This window comes from Toxotes jaculatrix, chromosome 12 (assembly GCF_017976425.1).
Source record: "Toxotes jaculatrix isolate fToxJac2 chromosome 12, fToxJac2.pri, whole genome shotgun sequence".
NCBI classification, from domain to species: Eukaryota; Metazoa; Chordata; class Actinopteri; family Toxotidae; genus Toxotes; species Toxotes jaculatrix.
Genome location: NC_054405.1, coordinates 25,726,688 through 25,745,369, shown reverse-complemented (window position 1 = coordinate 25,745,369; position 18,682 = coordinate 25,726,688). Strand labels below are relative to the sequence as shown.

At 44.2% G+C, this 18,682-nt stretch overlaps 2 protein-coding genes across 9 annotated transcripts in view; both read left to right on the top strand.

The window, feature by feature from the left end:
- On the top strand, positions 1-11,627 carry uimc1 (ubiquitin interaction motif containing 1). Of its 7 annotated transcripts, XM_041051688.1 has the most exons (23): positions 1-50; positions 389-465; positions 950-1,080; positions 1,320-1,404; positions 1,783-1,901; positions 2,064-2,253; positions 2,425-2,591; positions 2,792-3,526; positions 3,801-3,858; positions 3,976-4,061; positions 4,206-4,318; positions 4,436-4,706; positions 4,980-5,084; positions 5,212-5,267; positions 5,909-6,066; positions 6,524-6,594; positions 6,739-6,841; positions 6,947-7,261; positions 7,975-8,056; positions 8,153-8,255; positions 8,465-8,513; positions 8,837-8,870; positions 9,135-11,627. In XM_041051688.1, exons 2-23 carry the CDS (start codon positions 429-431, stop codon positions 9,301-9,303), a joined length of 3,237 nt encoding a protein of 1,078 aa, XP_040907622.1. In that variant the 5' UTR covers positions 1-50; positions 389-428; the 3' UTR covers positions 9,304-11,627. The 7 variants fall into 7 exon arrangements, 6 of the variants coding, with proteins under 6 accessions (XP_040907622.1, XP_040907617.1, XP_040907618.1 ...); XM_041051683.1 differs by having other exon boundaries at positions 3-50; positions 389-1,080; XM_041051684.1 differs by lacking the exon at positions 1-50 and having other exon boundaries at positions 80-1,080; positions 2,428-2,591.
- Positions 11,628-12,149: 522 nt separating this feature from the next.
- LOC121191307 (hexokinase-4-like) overlaps positions 12,150-18,682 on the top strand; it is a 12,563-nt gene continuing 6,030 nt past the window's right edge. Inside the window, exons 1-3 of one of the 2 annotated variants that reach the window (XM_041052505.1) lie at positions 12,150-12,267; positions 13,063-13,194; positions 14,950-15,066. In XM_041052505.1, coding sequence (XP_040908439.1) covers positions 14,950-15,066 — 117 coding nt within the window. In that variant the 5' untranslated portion in view covers positions 12,150-12,267; positions 13,063-13,194. Of the gene's footprint in view, positions 12,268-12,606; positions 12,692-13,062; positions 13,195-14,949; positions 15,067-18,682 lie in introns of those variants that run through there. The other variant, XM_041052506.1, reaches the window with a different exon arrangement.

Sequence of the window (18,682 nt, the reverse complement as noted above, 5' to 3'; positions counted from 1 at the left end):
TGCGTCAACAGAAACAAACATGGCGCCGCGAAATCGAGCAAAACTCTGCTGTGAGTGTTTTCAAACTAACTGTTGTTTGGTTCATTGTTGTTTTCGGTAGCTGCTGAACAAATAAACAAACAAACATACGACGTCTTCCTCAATAATACGCTTATTTTAAAAGTGACGCGAAAATGTGAATTTTAATTCCGGTTTTTAGTGTCTCGTGCTCAGTTCGTTTCCACATGAACCGATGTTTTCGCGCTGTTTTGGCTAATTTTAACTTTAACGGAGGATAATCGCGGAGACTGAACCTTTAAATATGAGCTAGACTCATTAATATTTGATTTAATCAGCTTTCGGTCATTCCGTGACCCTGACTCAGCTCTTTTTTAAACTTTTCACACAGAGGTTAGTTTGTTTTTGTCCTCGCTCGAGCCGTCGGGCAGATGAGAGGAAGAAGACAGTCACCATCATCATCATCAGGTAAACATCGTCTCCTGAGTGTAGCCGAAGCAGGTGTTCGCACATCAGCTCTGCAGCTGTTTAATCCGTGTGGTCTGGGAGGAATCTGTGGTTTCATGAACCGTTTTAATGAGGCTGTGATTTAACCGTGATTTCTGTTTTTCTGCTTAAATGTTATTGCTTTTTATTTAATTAGAACAGAACAAACAAAAATTGGTGTCACAGAAATATCTCAGCCTCGATGTAAAGGTATTAGTGCCTTTGCGATGGGTTTTATAAGCAGTCCGTTTTCCTCTTTTTCATTAAATGTCGATTGTCTTTCCATATCATATAGGCTACACTCAGTTGTTCAGTTTATTAACACTTAGCTAAGGCTAATGCAGCCTAATACAACAGCTCTACAATAAATCCTCCTCCATGAACACTACACGTGAATGTCTCAGTCACCTTAATGCAGCAAGACAGAAAACCAGCAGGAAGTTCTGCTTGATTTTGTTGGTTAAAGTCACTCAGGCGCAGACCAGGATGGCTCTGAGGAAGCAAATAAACAAGGATGCATGTGGCGTTCCCTCTGAAAGCCAACAGAGCGACGAAGACACACAGGAGGATGGAGCTGTCGATAACCAAGACGACAAGGTAGAGAACTGTGACTATTAGCGAGAAACAGCTAATGTAAATACAGGATAAACCCAGGAGTTACATAGCACGGCATTCTTCTTACACTGTGTTTATCAATGGGTTTTTTTTGTTACAGGTGAGAAACAGTGAGAAAAGGACAGAAAGAACCAGCAGTCCTCAGTAAACTCAGATCTGTGGAATACAAGGCTTTTCTGAAACGACAGCATCGAAACTTTAACTGTTGTTTGCTCCTCCAGGACGAGCACTCATCCTCACTTCTGTCACTGCCATCAGCAAGACAAAAACGCAGGAGAGAGCGGGAAAACAAATCGAAACCTAAAGGTGCGTAACATGACCACGGAGGACATCGGAATCATTTCACAACATTAATTTCTCCTTTTTTTTTATTTTGTGCAGGATGAACCGTGTTCAGATAAGAACAAGATCGGAAACAATGTCCATGTAACTAAAGTCTGAACTTAACTGAACTGAATTCTATAAAGTTATAATACAAATGTGTGTGTGAGAAAATAACTGGTTGCAGTGTATTTATTTCTAATGTATTGGTATCTAGACTACCTTATAAAAATAAAAGCCATAGATCTGTTTTCATTAACAGGCTGTATTAGTTAAATTTAAAGCCAACATAAGAGGCAGGATTTTTGTGAATCTGTGTTAAAAACCCTGAATTTTGACTGAGTAACACTGTGTTGTTATCAGACATGACAGAGGAGGAGATGATGGACCTGGCCCTGCGTCTGAGTGAACAGGAAGCCAGTGACTCTGCACTCAGACTGCAGCAAGAAGAGGAAGCCATGATGAAAGCCATCCAAGAGAGTGTGAGTGCAGAGTTTCGCCGCCTGTTACTTTGCCCACCCCAGAACCGTCAAACCGAGAGGAAGCTCTTCCTGAAGCACCGCTGATCTTCAAAGGTTTGAGAGTTATCCTTTACATGGTGTTCTTCATTTCCTGGCATCTGTGGTGTTCTTCTTCTCTCGTAGATGGTCAGCCAGGCACAACCGTGCCCGCCTTCCCAAAGTCAAAGCCTGCGCGCTGATGCTGACGCCTCACTCAGACTCTGCCCTCGACGGAAACTCTCATACTCAAACGGGAGGAGGGCGTCTGCCATCGATCAGGGACCATCAGATGACATCTGCACGGCTGAGACAGAACTGAACCAACATCCTGCAGGTCGGTAACCTGGTTATTTAAATTAGATTCAGTTGAAGTATCAGCACCAGACAGTAGGAAAGGTCCAAGAGAAAATTAATAATTTTAACATTTCATCAGACAAACCAGCAGCTGAAAACCAAACCTCTGAGATTCCCATGGATTTGAGAACATGCTGTGTTGTTTTCCCAGAAGCTAAAGAAACTGGAGGTGAAAATAATAACAGGAATAAAAAGCGGAAAAGGAAAGAGGGAAGTCCTCTGCAGGAGATGCCGGACTTGTCCCAGACTCAGAATGTCTACTCTCAGACTTCACCCTGCAGCTCAGAGTCCGTCTCAGTGCCTCTGGACTCACAGGAGGTTTGTCACAAAGGATTTCTCACTTTTCTTTCCTTGATTTTTTGATGAATTTTTCTGTCCATCATTTAAGTGATTCATTTCCTAATTTGGCAGAGAATGACCGAAAAGTTACAAAAAATTATTTGATGATCAGAAAGTTGCAGCTCTGCATGTGTATGACTTTGCTGATATGTATTTGTTTTCTCCTCTTTATGAATCAGAGCTCTGATTCGACCCAGATCGATGACTGTCAGCTCCGTAAATCCCCTGTCTTCCCCTCGACTGGCTACAGAGCCGAGATTCACGTCCCCCGCTTGAGCCAGGACTTGCTGGAAACTTGCAAAACCTCAGGGTTTGTGTTGTGCTCTCAGGACAGTTGGACCTCAACTCAAAAGTCTCTGCTTGCTCAACCCAAGAGCCAGACGTTTCCCAAAAGCTCTAATAACCCCACAGCATGTCCTAAAAGTCCTGTCTTCTCAGAGGCTGATCAGGGAGACGATGGAGAGATGGAGCTCAGTGTTGAGTATCTTAAAAGTCCTGTATTTGGCAGGAATACTCAGCATGAGAGGTCTCCAAGTGCCTGCAAACCCCACGTCAGGGTCTGTAACCCAACATGTGAAAACTCAGGGTTCATCTTCTCTTCTCAGGAGAGTTTAAGCTCCTCCGTCAGGTCCGCATCCTGTCGGCCTAAGAGCCCAGTGTTCCCAAGAAGCCCCAGCCCTCCCAAGAACCTCCCTCCCCCAGAGAAAAGCCCTGTGTTCTCAGAGACTGGTCAGGGACAGACTGAGCAAAATCATGGCTGTTCTACAAGCCCAGTGTTCGGCAGGACTGGGCAACGAGGGAAGACTCAAGCTGACGTGCAGAAGTCTGTGGCTCCTTCAGCTGCAGAGCTCGTACGTTCAGACAGTGACGTGAATCCACCTGAAACCAGGTATCCTTCACAGAGTCTGGGGCAGGTGAGTTAAGGCGGCTGTATTCAGTGGTGGAGGAAGTGAAATGAAAATACTCTCGTACAAATAAATGTCCTCAGTCCTGCTTTGGAAATGTTACTTAAGTAAAAGTGTGTGTGTGAAATCAGGAAAATATATTTGAAGTGTCAAAAGTAAAAATAGTCAAATCAGAAACGTGGTCTCTGTGGTGGTTGTGTCATTAGATCATTTTACTCATGCATAATGTTTAAGCAGCATAACTTCCTGCTCGTTTGTTTGTTCTTTCTGCTTTTGAATGTAGGACAGTGACGGTGATCACGGTCACGATGGCAGGTTTAATAAGATCACCACGTCGTCAGGTACAGTGAGACATCACACAGTCTGCGTCTCCTGGTCCATCAGGGACGGTGTGATCAGGTCCTGTGTTCTGGTCTCTGGGGCTCTGTTCTTTTCTGATGGTGTCTTCTGGCTTTCAGTCGATGCACAGGAGCTGAACCCAGCTGAGACGGAGCTGACCAGTGATATGACGCTCCTCTGGTCTGATGAGGACGAGGACATCACGGTACAGAGACTATGTTCAACGCAGGGATTTCAGCCCTTCATTTGGACTGACACATATGATCCAGCCATGGACCTTGTTTTATTTACAGCTTTTGCTTTTCCTGTATCGCTGTGTGTTCACTGCTCCTCCGTCCTTGTGTCGCAGCCTGTCGGCTCTCCCAGCCCAGAGGAGAGACCTGTTCATCGGACAAACAGCCAGGCTGCATCCCTGAACCACGTGTCTGCAGCTTCTCCAGGGACGAACAGGTCGAACTGCAGGTAGAGGACTTTCTCTGTCACATATCAGGCTGATAATCTGCTCCTGCTACGAGTTAGTTTTGTTGTTAGCTGGCATCAAGGATGACAGATGCTTCTTTTCACTGTCTCTGTTCCCAGCCTGAGGTGTGTTTCAGGCGGGGGTCTCAGCTCATTCGAGGACCGGAGCAGCCCGAACAAGCACATCTCGCTCGGACCTTCTTCATCTTCTACATCCACCTGCCAGCAGCTGCTTTCCACCACAGAAGAAGAACTACGGCCAGTCAGCAGTGGGGGGGCGGTTAGACAGGTGGCAGCCCCACCTGCGGAGCCTGCAGGCGGGCCCACGGTTCACTACTACTGGGGGGTTCCTTTCTGTCCACGAGGCCTGGACCCAGACGCCTACACACAGGTGAAATAATTAACACAACAGAAGAGTCACAAAGTGCTTTCTAATCAATGGATTCATCGATCATCAGAAAATAAATCAATTGATTGTTGATTAAAATTGTTGCCTGTTATTAAGCAAAAATGCCAAGTATTCCCAGATGTCTTTTTACATTGATGCAGAGTTCTTACCCAAAATGTATTTTCATTTTTTTCTTTTTCATCAGTTTATCTGGTATCTCATCCTTTCATTTCGCTTCCCTCTCTTCTGTCGTCCTGTGTCTGTCTCCGCTCTCAGGTGATCCTGGCTCAGATGGACGTGTATGACAAGAGTCTGAAACAGGCTCAGAGGTGTCTGCTGAGGAAGGCTCAGTGGGGGGAGGCCGTCCTGCCACGGCCGGAGGTACGAGGATGATTTTAACACCAATCCTCAGCCTCTCACTGGTTTATTCCTGGAAGTATCGAGCAGCATGCCGGTCATAAATCTGATGTTTCTGTACTGATGTTTGAAAGATGTTGTTTTTTCCTAGAAATCACCTTCACCTGAGTCGCAGGCTGAATCATCTCAGCGTCACTTCCCTCAAAGGTAAAACTCTTCTGCTCCAGTTCAGTGAGTGGCTCACGAGGTAATTAAAGGCTGAGACAGAGGTTTTATATTCACATGACTTAAAACAACATAAGCCAGGTTAGCATCCTGTTAGCATCCTGTCACTGTTGCTGGTCACAAACACAGAAATGTGGCAGTAAGAAGCTGAGGCCAGTCCAGTCCAGTTCAGTCCAGTCCAGTCCACACACTCCATCTTAGAAGGACAAGATTTAAGAAAGTAAAGGGGGGGGGCTGTCTGCATGGGAAACGATAAATATCCAATAATTGAATAATTAAATGAATCAGAGCTGTTTCTTTAATTTCCCACAGTAATTTTCAGTGTCTGTCGGCTGTGTCCTCTGTGTCCACAGCGTCTCATGCTGGGCTCACACTGACAGGTGTAATGATTTTACTCTCTGCCTGCAGTATCAGAACAGTAACGTCTTTCTACCACCAGGTGTCAGTAGCCAATCAGATTCTGCTGCTGCTTGGTCAGTTTGGTTCAGAGTTCAGCTCCAGGTTTAACTTGGAAAGTTCCTCGTGCACGTTGTGTAGATGTGTGAAGGTCTGCGTGTCGTCGAGGTTCCTCCGTTCTTCAGACGTCTGACTGATCTGTGCTGCCTGTGAACTGACGTTTTCAGACGTGGCCTCAGACTGAGGGGCAGGAAGCTGTGTGAAGCAGCCGACTCGCCTCCAGCTAAAGCAGAGGAAGACAGGGAGGATGAAGAGGAGGAGAAGAAAGAGGGAGGGGAAGGTGAAGAAGGACAGGTGGACATCGATGATTGTGAGGTTTGTCCAGGTACTGAAGCGTCTCACTGTCTAATATTTGTTTAAATATTTAAAGCCCCCACCTCAACTCTACATGTTATTAATGTTGTGTTAAAGGAAAGTTCCACATTCACGTACTGTTATACCAACATGTGATGGCTGCTGAAGTCCAGGACACATTTTGAGTCTTTGTTTTATTTTATAACATTTATTCAAAAGGTGTTTTCTGCTTTTGCTCCAGTCCAGTCTCAGGCTGCTCAGGACTGAGGACGCTGAGGTCATGTTTTTAGTATTTTAGGGATGTTTTGGTTTTTGAAACCTGTGATCATGTGTAAATTTCATCTGTGTATCAAAGATTATCATTAAATGTGACACTGAGTCACTGTCTGTGAGAATGGTGAAAGTCTTGCAGTGTTTTCCAGTTTACGTGTGAGAAACCGTCCAGCTTCATGGCTTTGACTGTGTTTTTCCTCTGTTTGTAATAACAGAAACTCAGCTGAGCGACAATGATGATGACATCACTGAAGATCTGACCATGGCCACCGACGCTGGAGCCGAGGTGAGTGTTTAAGAGACGGTCAGGGATTCACGGGATCACGAGCTTCCTGGAAAATCTGGGAATTTTATTTGTTTTTATTACTAAGAGAGAAAAATAACAACAAATAACAGAAAAATATCTCACATTGCTTTGATTTGTCTTCAGCTCCGACCTGAAAGTCCAAATCTCCCTGAAGTCGAGATGATTCTCCGAGACGATTCTCCAGCCGGGGCTGAGCCACAGGAGGAGGAGGAGATGGAGGTGGACGGTAAGGCTGCCCACTTCATAAACATCCAGGTGGTTTGGTGCTTCCTCTACACATTAAAGTTCATGTCAGCAGAAAATATGTCTAAAAAAACTGGAAACTTTTTAGCCCCAGTGGATGGAAAGACAGAGGGACACGTCCCTGTCAGCGGCGGCGAGGGTGGAAGACAAAATCTGAACAAAGAGGAGGTAACGGGGCACAGGGAGGATCCAGATGTGGAGGAGATAAAGGACGGAGGACCTCAAAGGTCAGTCTCTCCAGAACTGGGCCCAGCCGCCGTCCCTCACAGTCCTGAAGCCAACGTGGACTGTCCCATCTGTCAGGGATCCTTCCCTGTGACAAAGATCGAGTTCCACGCAGCGTTCTGCGACGGAGAGGTGGCTGTGGTGGACGAGAGGAGGCCTGAGGTCGACTGTTTCCAAGGTGAGACAAACTTTATTTTCCTGAGCACCATTAAAACAAACAGTCAGCTGCTGAATTACTCAGCTTCAGCTCAGTGCACCTTCAGTATTGTGTCGTTTAGCTGTAACTTCCAAATTATTTCTTTAACTGGTTTTAGATGTAGTCTTTCACCAGGGCTCCTGGTCCACACGCTCGCTCTCAGCCCAGGTGGAGCTGGACGTTAATGGTTTTTCTTCGTCCATGTCACGCGCCTCTCGTCTCGCTAGCATAGTCAGCTCTCTCCCTGGTTCTGTTAGTCACAGCTCCGCCTTGTGGTTAAATCCTGTATGACAGCCAGTAACTGGAGACTCCCTGCTGAGTATTACAATTAAAAAATAAAAAAATCAATCTCTGGAAATTTAATAATGGACTCATAATCGTCCATAATATAATCGTGATTAATCAATGATCGATTTTTTCACCAGCCCTGTTCTCTGTCACGTTCTCCTGCTGAGCTTCTTCTTTTTCAGCCTCGTGTCTTGATGTTTTTCTTGTCGTCGGGTTGTTTCCTGTCAGCACAGTGACCTTGAAATGTGCTGATGTCACTTCACCATTTATCAGTCAGTGTAAACTGCATGAACGGGAAAATGTCTGTCAAAGCCAGAATCTCACTCAGTTTCAGCAGTTTTAACAGATGTTAGATGTTTCTTATGTTGTTGATGGTTTAAGGTGACGCCCTGCTCTCCACTTCACAGCATCACTGAAGCCACGCAGGAAGAGGACAAGGAGAGCAGAGGCAACAGCCGAAGAGACAAACAACCCCTCCGACACTGGCAAGTAAGTAGGTATGACCTGCCCTGTTCGCCCGGAGCAGCTCGCTGTTTTCTCACAGATTGTTTTTTTTTAATTCAGTTTCTGTCTCATTTTCCACAGGAACCAAGAGAAATGTTACATCTGTCATCAGGTCGTTCCTCTGAGAGACTACAGCCGACACACCGAGGTCTGCATCCAGCGCCGGACGGCCAAGGCTGAAGGAGTAAGTCTCGTTACGCACTGAGACAACACGGCACCACCGAGGTTTTATTCTGAAGACAGAAAGAAGCCTTTTACACACGCTGACATCTGGGTCAGAGATGTTGAAGTGAAAGTTATTATTCAGCTTTTTTTCCCCACACATTCTGGATGTAATGTGTTTGCTAATAACATATAAAAACTTTTCTGTCTCTGTTGTTTGTGAAACTCCAGAAAGGAAATCTGCTGTCAGCTCTGGAGCAAACGGAAACCAGGGATTCAGGTAAGTCTGAGCTTCACCTGCCTTTCGTTCCTCCAGGTGGAACAGAAGGCCTCACTCTGGGGGTTAGTCCTTCAGGGAGGAGTTTGTTGGGCTGATGTTAAATGTCGGGGTTGAATGGTTCATGGGGAAAAACAAAGGATTGTAAGACGCCACCTTGTGGTTAGTCAGGTTAACTAATACTGAGTTGCAGCCGTATTCTGTGCTGCTTAGAACCGTGTTATAACTGAAGAAAAACTTCACTGGGCTGATCCTGATCTGAGAAACTGTCATCAGACTTCAGCTGAGTGATGTTTCACTGACATGTTGTCGGTCTGTGTTCACAGAGGCCAGACCGTCTGGATCCAAAGTCCAGCCCAGGTGAGACCGCTCAGAAACATGGCTTCATTTACACTTCTCGTTGACCTGTGTGGACATGCTGGTCCACGGTCCCACACAGACACAAGGTCCGGGCCTTTACAGTTTCGACCTCGTGCTGAACCACATGAAATCAGAGCTATGATAAAACACTGTCTGTGTCAAAGCACAGTTTGGTTTGTGCCTGAGTTCAGCACCTGAGTGATTGTACTTAGTTCATCTCCAACACTCCTGGAGTCACGTTGTTGTATGTCCGTTGACTTTTAGGGAGGTTATTGATCTGCGGGATGATGATGAAGAGGAGGACGACGTTCCAGCGTTCAGGATCAGTAACTCTCCCGTCAGATCCTTCACTCCGATCTCAGAAGCCACCGACTGCCTTATCGACTTCAGAAAACAGCAGCGAGCCAAGAAGCCGAGCCAAAGACGAAGATGAGCTGAGGAAGATGATCTCCTGAAGACTGGTGGTACTGACTGAAAATACTGGAAACCAGAGCCTTAACTACAGACCTAATGAGTTATCAGGTCAGACGTGACGTTACACTTAGAAGTGACTGAGCGACTCCTTCCTGATGTCAGATTTGGGATTTTTATTCAGGTGAACAAACAAATTCAAATCTCACATCTGTTCAGAGTGCAGAGGAAACCTGACACTGGCTCCTCCTGTGCCACTAAGTGTTTGCTATATTTTTGTTCATCCATGCTGAAGATGTTTCAGACTACCTCTTCATCTGTTGAAACATTTCCTTTTTTTCTTTCTTTCTTTTTGTTCCTGTAGCTTCGCTTCAGTGTGTGACAGACGTTTGGCCTCTGAGTGAATGTCACATCCATACAGACATAATTTCACTGTCCTGTCAGTTTGGAAAATGAGACATTTTTATAGATTTTCATGGTCCCCGGCAGATGAATCCTCCTGAATATGGTGATCCTTTGACGTTTCCAGGTCAAACTACGTTTATGACAGTAAAACAGCTAAAAACTAGTGACTGAATTCAATCTCGTTGGCTGACATGCCAAATATTAGCATGCTGCTAATGATGTGCTCATGTGCTCATCATTAATCGTTGACTGCGGCCAACGAGTAAAGCACGAGTTCGTAACCTTCTCAGGGCAGTGCAGCTGCAGGCGTCGGTTCTAAACACTCCTCGAGCGCACAGTATGTGGAAGGAAGTGCAATGCACGTAGAACCTGAAAACTCTGAGTTTCCTCTTTAAGTTCTTTCATCACAGCATCTAAAACACAGCAGAGATGAAAAAAAGCCTCAACACGTTTTGGGGGAATTTATTTCAGATTGTGACGATGTGCACGTCCGCAGCTCAGAAAGGTCGTCGCTGTCCTGTGAAAGCATCACCCCTCTGTTCTGACCTTTACTTGTTTTCATCGTGGACCATTTTTATCGCCGTCTGACCAAACCGCAGCGCGAAAATACCTCAAAGTATTTTCTGCCAAGCCGACGCTGATGAGAGACGACATACTGTACATGTCCTCTTTTCCCGTTTTCTTTCAATTCTTCAGCCTTGAAAACTGTATCAGCACTTTAGACTGAGCTTTTCCAGCTGTTTGAATTAGCAGAAGTAAAGTCACTGTAAAGCACTGAACACATGTTGGCTCTTTGATGGAACAGGTGATGCTTCATGATCTTGTTTTCAGAGCACATGAGTTTTATTGTTTTGTTCCTCGAGAGAATCTTTGTTCGCGAGGCCACAGGTGGGGCAGCGTTTGTCCGGCGCCGGCCATCACGGTCGTGCTGCCGTTTCAGATTCAAACGGCTGATCTGAGGTCTGAATTTCCTGTTGGACTTTGAAGCAATGCAGTGACATGCACATTGTTGTTTTGTAAGACTCTGTCACAATGTTCAGTTGCACCAACCGGACCAAAGTTAAGTCAGGTTCCAGTGAACAATGATATACCTGAAAGGTCTTCATCCAGTGTGAAGTAAAAGCTGAGCAGTAAATCCTCAGATGGTGGCCGAGCCAGACCCGGAGCCAGGCCAAAAGTATTTGGACAGTTAGACATTGTTTTGTCCTCCAGACTCTGAGTTTCAGCACATTCAGTTTGAAATAAAATAACGATACTGCATTAAAGTGCCATATCTCTGCTTTAGTGTGAGCAGCCTTTGTTTGTTGTGTATTATGAGGCTCAGCCTTACAGCAACATCCACACAGCACAATGGGTATAAATCCTGTGCTCTAACATTCAGCCACAGGAGCAGCGGTCAGGCCCGGCACTGATGCAGGTGATGAGGTCTGGCTGGTGTTGGTGAAAGCATCAGATCTGAGCCGTCCTCACATTAACACATGAAACAAACGGAGACGTCAGACTTCCATCGTGTCGTCCACATGGTTTCCGTCCTCTGAGCTTTGACTTCAGGTCTTTCTTTCTTTTTTTCGCTGATTTTCTGGAGATTCACTTAAAATGTGTATCAAATGTGGATGCAAACTTCACTTTGCTGTAGATTTCCCTTCACAGGAAACTGTCAACAGGCGGTGAAAGCTCTTAAATACAACCAATTACAGTGAATAATAGAGACATTCAAATATTTAACATGGAAGATGTGTATTTATCTTTTAATCTCCAGTTAGATGTAAAACCAACAGAAAAACATCTTCAGCAGATGGAGTTGATCAGGACTCTCATCGGTGATGTGTGTAAAAGTGATCATAATCCACCTGCTAATGAAGATCATGTGACATGATCAAAAGTCTGGAATAGCAGATAAAACCATTTTATGATAATAAAGTCATGTTGGTGCTGATGTTACTTTTTTAATTTATTACAATAAAACATATAACAAATAAATCACATCAGCAGCTCTATCAGTGTGCACTGATAAACTGAAGAAGGGATATTTTTGTCAATCAGTCAATAACCTGATTTTTATAAATAATGATTTATTTTTGGCCCTAGTGGTTTTCCACCATTCTTTGATAAAGGTGCTTCATTATTTTTCGTTCTTCAAAAGTCTGAATTTTAACTTAGTTTCTCCGCAGAAACTGTGTGATCATAGTTTTATTTGTTATTTAAATAAAGTCACAAACCAGGAATAATAAATGCTGTTGGCGGGTGGAGGGGGGGCTGATCCCAGGACAGAGGCCTGACTCAGGGGTCTTTGCGCGCAGAGAGACACCTGCTGCAAAGCAGACCACGTCTCCCTCAGCTTCATGGCGTCCTCTCAGAAAAGCCGTTTGTTATGTGAAATCAGCTGTTCGGATCCGCGCCGCCGCGTCCGCGTCTTTCCGCGCAGAAAACCAAACAGTGCGCGTCTCCACGTGTTGCGACATTAATCGCGCCGTGCTCAGATGAAGTGGGTGTAAACACTGTCCCAAGCTGAGCTCTCTCAGCTTTTCTTATTCAGGCAGGAAGCTGAGTCCTGTCAGTGTGAGCGGCGCAAGACGCAAAGGTGAGTTCCTTTACTTTTCACCGTTTTCACAGCTTTTTATGTGCGAAGTTTTCACCTGTCAGATGAGCTGTTTGATCAGGCTGAGGAAGTTTCCCTGTAAATGAAGCCGAAGCTCATTAAAGCTCCTGACTGTGGAACCTTCCCTGGTATTTTTTGTCAAGTCTGACAGGATTTAGAAAAAGTTTTAAAGAAAACTTGTGCTCTGAGAAAGAACCGTTCTTAAACCAGCTCCTTCTGCTCACCGGACGACCCTCAGCTTTCTTTTTAAAGGGCCCCAGAGCGGCCCCTGAACCCCAGATTTGAAACCTGAGTTGCTGTACTTATGGTTATTTCACACAGGGGAGGGACTGTAGCTGCAGCAATGTTGGCTCATCGGGTGTTTTAACATCAAGATCTTCATTCAGCCCATGAACAGACTGGTCTGGTGGGTTTTCTCTCGCCTCCTGGCAGCTCAGCTCAGAAACATTTAAAAACTTAAAAAAAATGTGAGGTTGTTCAGAGAAGCCTCTCCTGCTCCTGCTCCTGTAGATGCACAGTGAAAAGCCAGACCTGGCCTCAGGCGACTGATGAGATTTTAGATGTGGTGATTCTGTTGTTTTACAGTGATCTGAGTCACATTGTCACTGTGTTTAACATCGTGTCCCTGCTCAGGTGTGACTGACAGGGCGTGGCTGAAATACACCCTGCATGTACTGCATCAGGTGCAAGTGTGGCAGGTTTTCATTCAGGTGGTGTGGCATCCTGTCTGCGTGTGATGAAGGCAGTTTCACTCATTCAAACTTTCCTCTCTTATAGGTTGAATCCAACAAACGGAGTTAAAGAGCCACCGTTCTTCCTGTAATTTGACCTTAAAGGGACACTCCACCCAAAAACACAACAGAAACCTCATCCTGAGTGTTGTCATCAGCTGGAGCTTCCACAGTCTCGGTTTGTCTTCAGGGGATTTTCACACTTTCAGTGACCTGAGTAGCTCCTGTGCTTTCTGTCTCATAAGTTTTAGTTTAGTTTCACTGCTTGTTTTACATTTGGACCAGATGGTAACAGTACAGGAGAAGTCAGGGATCACCAAAGTTATCAGGATTCATCCTCTGGGAAAAATGAATATCTGTACAAAGGTCATGACAATCCATCCTGTGTTTGTTGAGATATTTCAATCTGGACCAAAGCGGCGATAAGCTTGTATGGAAAATAGTAATAGCGAGAACATAATCTTTGTTAGTCTGTTAAAGGACAATGAAAGATAATCAAGTTCAGCCCTGCAGGCTCAGGAGTCGTGTTCAACACCCAAAAAATGAAAGAAGAAGCCTGAATTAAGGCTTGATGTGGATTGACATTGATAAAATATTTATAAAAGGTGAGTCTGTGCACAGCTGGTGACGCAAAACAAATATTTGAGCATCATATTCGACCACAATTACTGAGTGAAAGCATCTATAAAATGAGTCAACAGACTGTACGTCCTCTGGAACTTAAGCTCTTTATCACTGCATTTTCACTTCTTTTTACCAGAAGCATATTGCAAGGAGATAGGTCAACAAGGTTGGTAAGTTGAGCAGGGTCAAACACAAGACTTGTGTTTTTTTTCCCCCCACACTTTAGAAAAATAAAACCTCTAAAAGACCTTAGAGGCTCCTGTTTGTCGAAAGTGAAACAGAAAATTGGGAACTATTTTCACCAAGCTGTTTCTTTGGAGACAAAAACAGTAAATACTGAGGTCTGCAAAAGAGACGCTGCTGTTCAGGTTTTATAAAATGACATTTTAGCTTTAAAGTAGCCAATAACACAAATTAATGAGCTTTAACTCAAAAAAAAAAAAAAAAAGAAATCAGGTGCAGCTAGCTTTCTGCAAGCTAACAAAATATATTTGTTAAAACAACATGTTTTGCGAGCAGTTAAGCAACAAATAACCAGTTTCAGAACAGAAAACTCCAGTATCATGACCCAATTTTAAAAATCTTTAAATTTAGAGAAGGACTGCAGGACATTTCAGTGGATGTAAATATACTTTTTCCTACTGCATACAGGACAATACTGACTTTTGCTGCTGCTAGCATAGCTAGCATAGCATAGCTGCTAGCATAGCTACTTTTGTAGCTATGCTAGCAGCAGGGTTCTATGGGTGGCTTTGTGGATCAGTCCACAGCTTTGGTCTAGAAACATCTGAACAGTTGTTTGATGGATTACGGTGAAATTTCATCCTTGATCCACAGAGGATGAACGGCTCTGGTGATCCCTGACTTTAACTCTAGCGCCACCAGCAGGCTAAAGTTTCAACTCGTAATCATACAATATCTACGGTTTGATGGATTGACACAAAAATTTGGTACATCCGTGGTCCCCTGATGATGAGGGACTACGGACTTTGGTGATCCTTGACTTTTTTCTCTAGTGCCACTGTGAGGTTCACATTTGTGATTTTGAAATTTCTTATAAGCTGCTGGAAGGTTTGCCATGAATTTGTTATAGACATTCATGTTCCACTTCAGGATGAAACACGTCACAAAGGACAGATCTTTGACCAAATCTGTAGTTACTGCCTTTTGACAGTGTAGGACATTTTAGTGTTTATTAGCAAACGTTAGCATTTGAACACGCTGACCTAACATGGTAAACATGGCTTCATGCCTCTAAGCATGTGAGACAACGTTTGGGTGAACTGACTCTTTAACCTTCTCTTTCCAGATGAGCAACACAGAAGCAAACGGTCAGAGCATCACACAGGTTTCCAAGAAGGCTAAAATGAGCGGAGACACCACAACCCTGCACTTGGACGGCATCCCTCCAGACACGCTCAGTAAGGTACACATCACCTGAGAAGGAAATAGGTTTTTTTTTTAAACCACAGGTCCAGGGCTCCTGGACTAAAACCCTCTGTATGAGGAGGGTTCTTTTTGAACACTTCAAAATGTTTGTCTGGAGGTTGATGGGCCTGGTAAAATGAAGTTTTACAGATAAAAAACTACCGCTGGATGTGCACATACTGCACATTCACTGCTGAACTTGTTGTACATGCTGCTGTACCACACTGCAAGTTGAGTGAAGAGACAAATTAACTGGAGGATTATTGACTTTCTGGTGTGTCTCTTGTCATTTGGCAATTTTTGGAAAGCAATCACACTGTTTGGTGACACATCAAAGTCATTGCATTTGTGTGATTGTGTAAGATCTTTATTCCAGCGACACTCATAACTTTCCGTCTCTGTGATTTAAGTCTCGTTACACAGTGTTTGCTGCTGGGAGGATTCTCAGATTAGGAAATCTGTATTGGTCTGACTCACAGAGGCAGATCAGTCACATGACCATTTCAGGGTGAAATGAATAGTAATAAGTTGAATCATGACTTTTTTTTTTCCTACATTTGATAATAGAAGACTTCCAGTTTTCAGCATCATGACCAACAAAGGGAACCTCGGCAGGTCACACCCAGCACTCCTCTTTGTTTCTCGAAAGCCTCCTGCAGGTTTTTCTGAGTCAGCCATGATGCTGGGAGGTTTTTGGAGATGTTTACTGCATCAGCTGCCGATGTGTTTGTGACGAGCAGCACGGTGTCGTGCACATCTGGAAAATTCACTCTGAGAAACTGTAAAACAGCTTTTTGGGTGATGCTCAGAGAAGACGAGTGAATCTGTCGTCTGTTGTTTCAGCTTCATGTTCTTCATTAGGCTGAAGTTGCAGCATAACTGAAGGGAAACAGGAAGCAACTTTCAGATTCTTCCTGAATCACCTCTTTAACCCCACATGAAGCTGGTCTGTCACTGTTTATTGCTTTAACTGCCTCAGTGTGAGATTTGACTCTGATCTGATCAAATGTCTTATTTTGTCAGACCAACAGTCACAAAACCAAAGATGAGTTTGCTGTCCTGTGTTCTGTGGGTTATTAGATAGATCCTTGTATGTTGCAGGATGAGCCAGTTTGTTTCAAATACACCTAATGCAGGAATGAAGTGTGCCAGTGCTCCACTGATGCAGAGGCAGGAATAAGCATGTAGGGGCACGACATGCGGAGAGAGAGGGAATAAAACGAGGCTGAGGAAGAGTTGAACGTCACAGAGAGAGACGGCAGGACGAGGCCTGAGCAAACACGCCTCTGGAAAATTACTGCAAATTATGAAAGAGGAGAAGAAGAAGGAGAGAGACAAAGAGAGGATTGGTGAATGTTTGTGTCCACACTTCATATCACTGTCCACAAATATCCAGGCATCATTAATGATCCTGGTCCTGGTACTAGAATAAGTGTTTGAGGCCATTACATTTGAGCAATAGGAACAATAACATTAAGAATATCAAGAATATTAAGAATAATAATGATATAATTGAAACTTCATTTGTCTCTTTGAAGTCATTCAATTGACTTTGCAACAGAAAACGATGACAGTGTCTCCAGACAGAGGCCCTGGTCCTGGGGCCTGAGTCTGTATGGCCCCTTCAGTGATCCATCCATGACACTAACAAGCCAATCACATGTGTTCGTCTGGCTCTGGTGTGAGAGGCGATAGACCAGTAACTGATCCACTCAGCAGATGAAGTGAAACACTTGTTACACACAGTGTCTCTGTGTAATTACTCTGATATAATCTGCTCTGTCAGGGACTCTGCATCAGGACTGTTGAAACATGTCTGAGGTATTTCCGACTCTCACTGTAAAGAACATGTGTGATGGTGAGAAAAAACGGTCACGCTGCCACAGAAAACATTCTCTATCACCGAATGACTCTGATGAAACTGGTGTGTGTATGGAGAGACTTTCCTTTGGCTCATTTGCTCTGATGAGGACACAGATATCGAACAAATTAAAAAATGTTTTCTGTTTCCAGCTTCTCAGATGTGAGGATTTCACTTTGCTGTTGTACATGATGGCAAACTGAAAGACTTTCATTTTTTTTATTGATGGTCAAACTGAACAAGACATTAGAAGAAGACACCGTCTGAGGCTCTGGGAAATTTTAGCCCACATTATCACTATTTATGACATTTTACCGATGAAACAATCAGTTAATCGAGAAAAGTGGCAGATTTTTGGATGATATACCATATAATTGTTGATTGTAACAGAACAGGGCGACCATGATCCTGGGTTGAGTTTGGGCCTGAATCTGCACAGTGTTGACCTGGATCTTTGCTGAAGCCTTTCTCTCCGAGCTGCTGACGTGTCCATCCCAGTTCACCTTCATCCAAAAGGGAAATTCATTTTGCCGGGCGCGACGAGTCAGACAATACAACAGAGGCAGCCCATACAAACAGTACAGGAAGCAGCGCAACATCTCAGGGTGATGTGTCTCATATGACCCCAACCCCCAACCCTTCTACTGATCCTAACTGACCCAGTTAAACCAGTTATTTACTGAAGGAAAAATACAAACACCAGTGTCACAGTGTGAAAACCCTGCATTTCAAACCTACTTAAGTAAAAGTGCAGGATGTGGCAACATGTCTGTGAATGTGACTGATGTCAGTGATCTTCACCGACAGTTAAAACACTCTCTGACCCTGTGTCTCACTTTATGATCAGTCAGTGTGAGAATAACATGAAGGAAAACTCCTTCACTGCAGGTTTGGTGTCCAGTGGGTGTGATCACACCTGAACGCCCCCCCGTGCTGTTTCCACCTGTAAACGTAGAAACACGGATCAGCGTGGTCACAGCCGATCGCTGCCGCCTTTAAAAACCGAGCCGTGTTTTTCCAGTTTTGAAGGAAACGGAAAACAGGAAGAGAAATGTGGATTGTTGCTGCCATCTCCAGAGGATCATAACATGCTGTGCCAGCCAGGCCTCTTCCTGCATAATTTACCTCTGAGACATTTATTCAGCAGTTACATGTGAGTGTAAACAGCAGAGGCCTTTGAATTCCTGTTGGAAAAGCGGGCTGTGTGTTACGTACGTAATGATTGGATTAAAGGGGAATCTTTTGACGGCATCTCACTCTAAATCAGTGATCAGTGATTTTTTTTTTCTAAGAAAAGAAGAAGTGTGTTGTTGGATGAGGTTGTTTGCTGACTGCACAGTAAGATCCAGTTGTGTTGACGTGTCAGTTACTGGAAACAGATCAGCACGAATCAAACTCATAAAACAGTGATTAAACAAACTGGATATAATGTACCAATATAATATGATATACCATCGACAGAGCTTCAGACATGTTGGCAGGAGGTCGGTGCAATATGCTGTGACTTCAGCTTCTTGGTATGTGATCAGTCCTCTGATTAACATCAGTATTTCACATTGTATAAACTCTTTAGGTTGATTAACCACGTGGTTGTACTGAAGCCTGATGCTGTGAGAAAACAGCAGAGGTTTAAACTGGTCGGTGCAGCAGGAAGTGCTGCCACCCTGTGGATAAAGATGTGAACTCTTTTTAATCTGATTGCAGAAACACACTCGTGTCAGAATCTTTTCAGCTCATTTTAAACAGCACACTC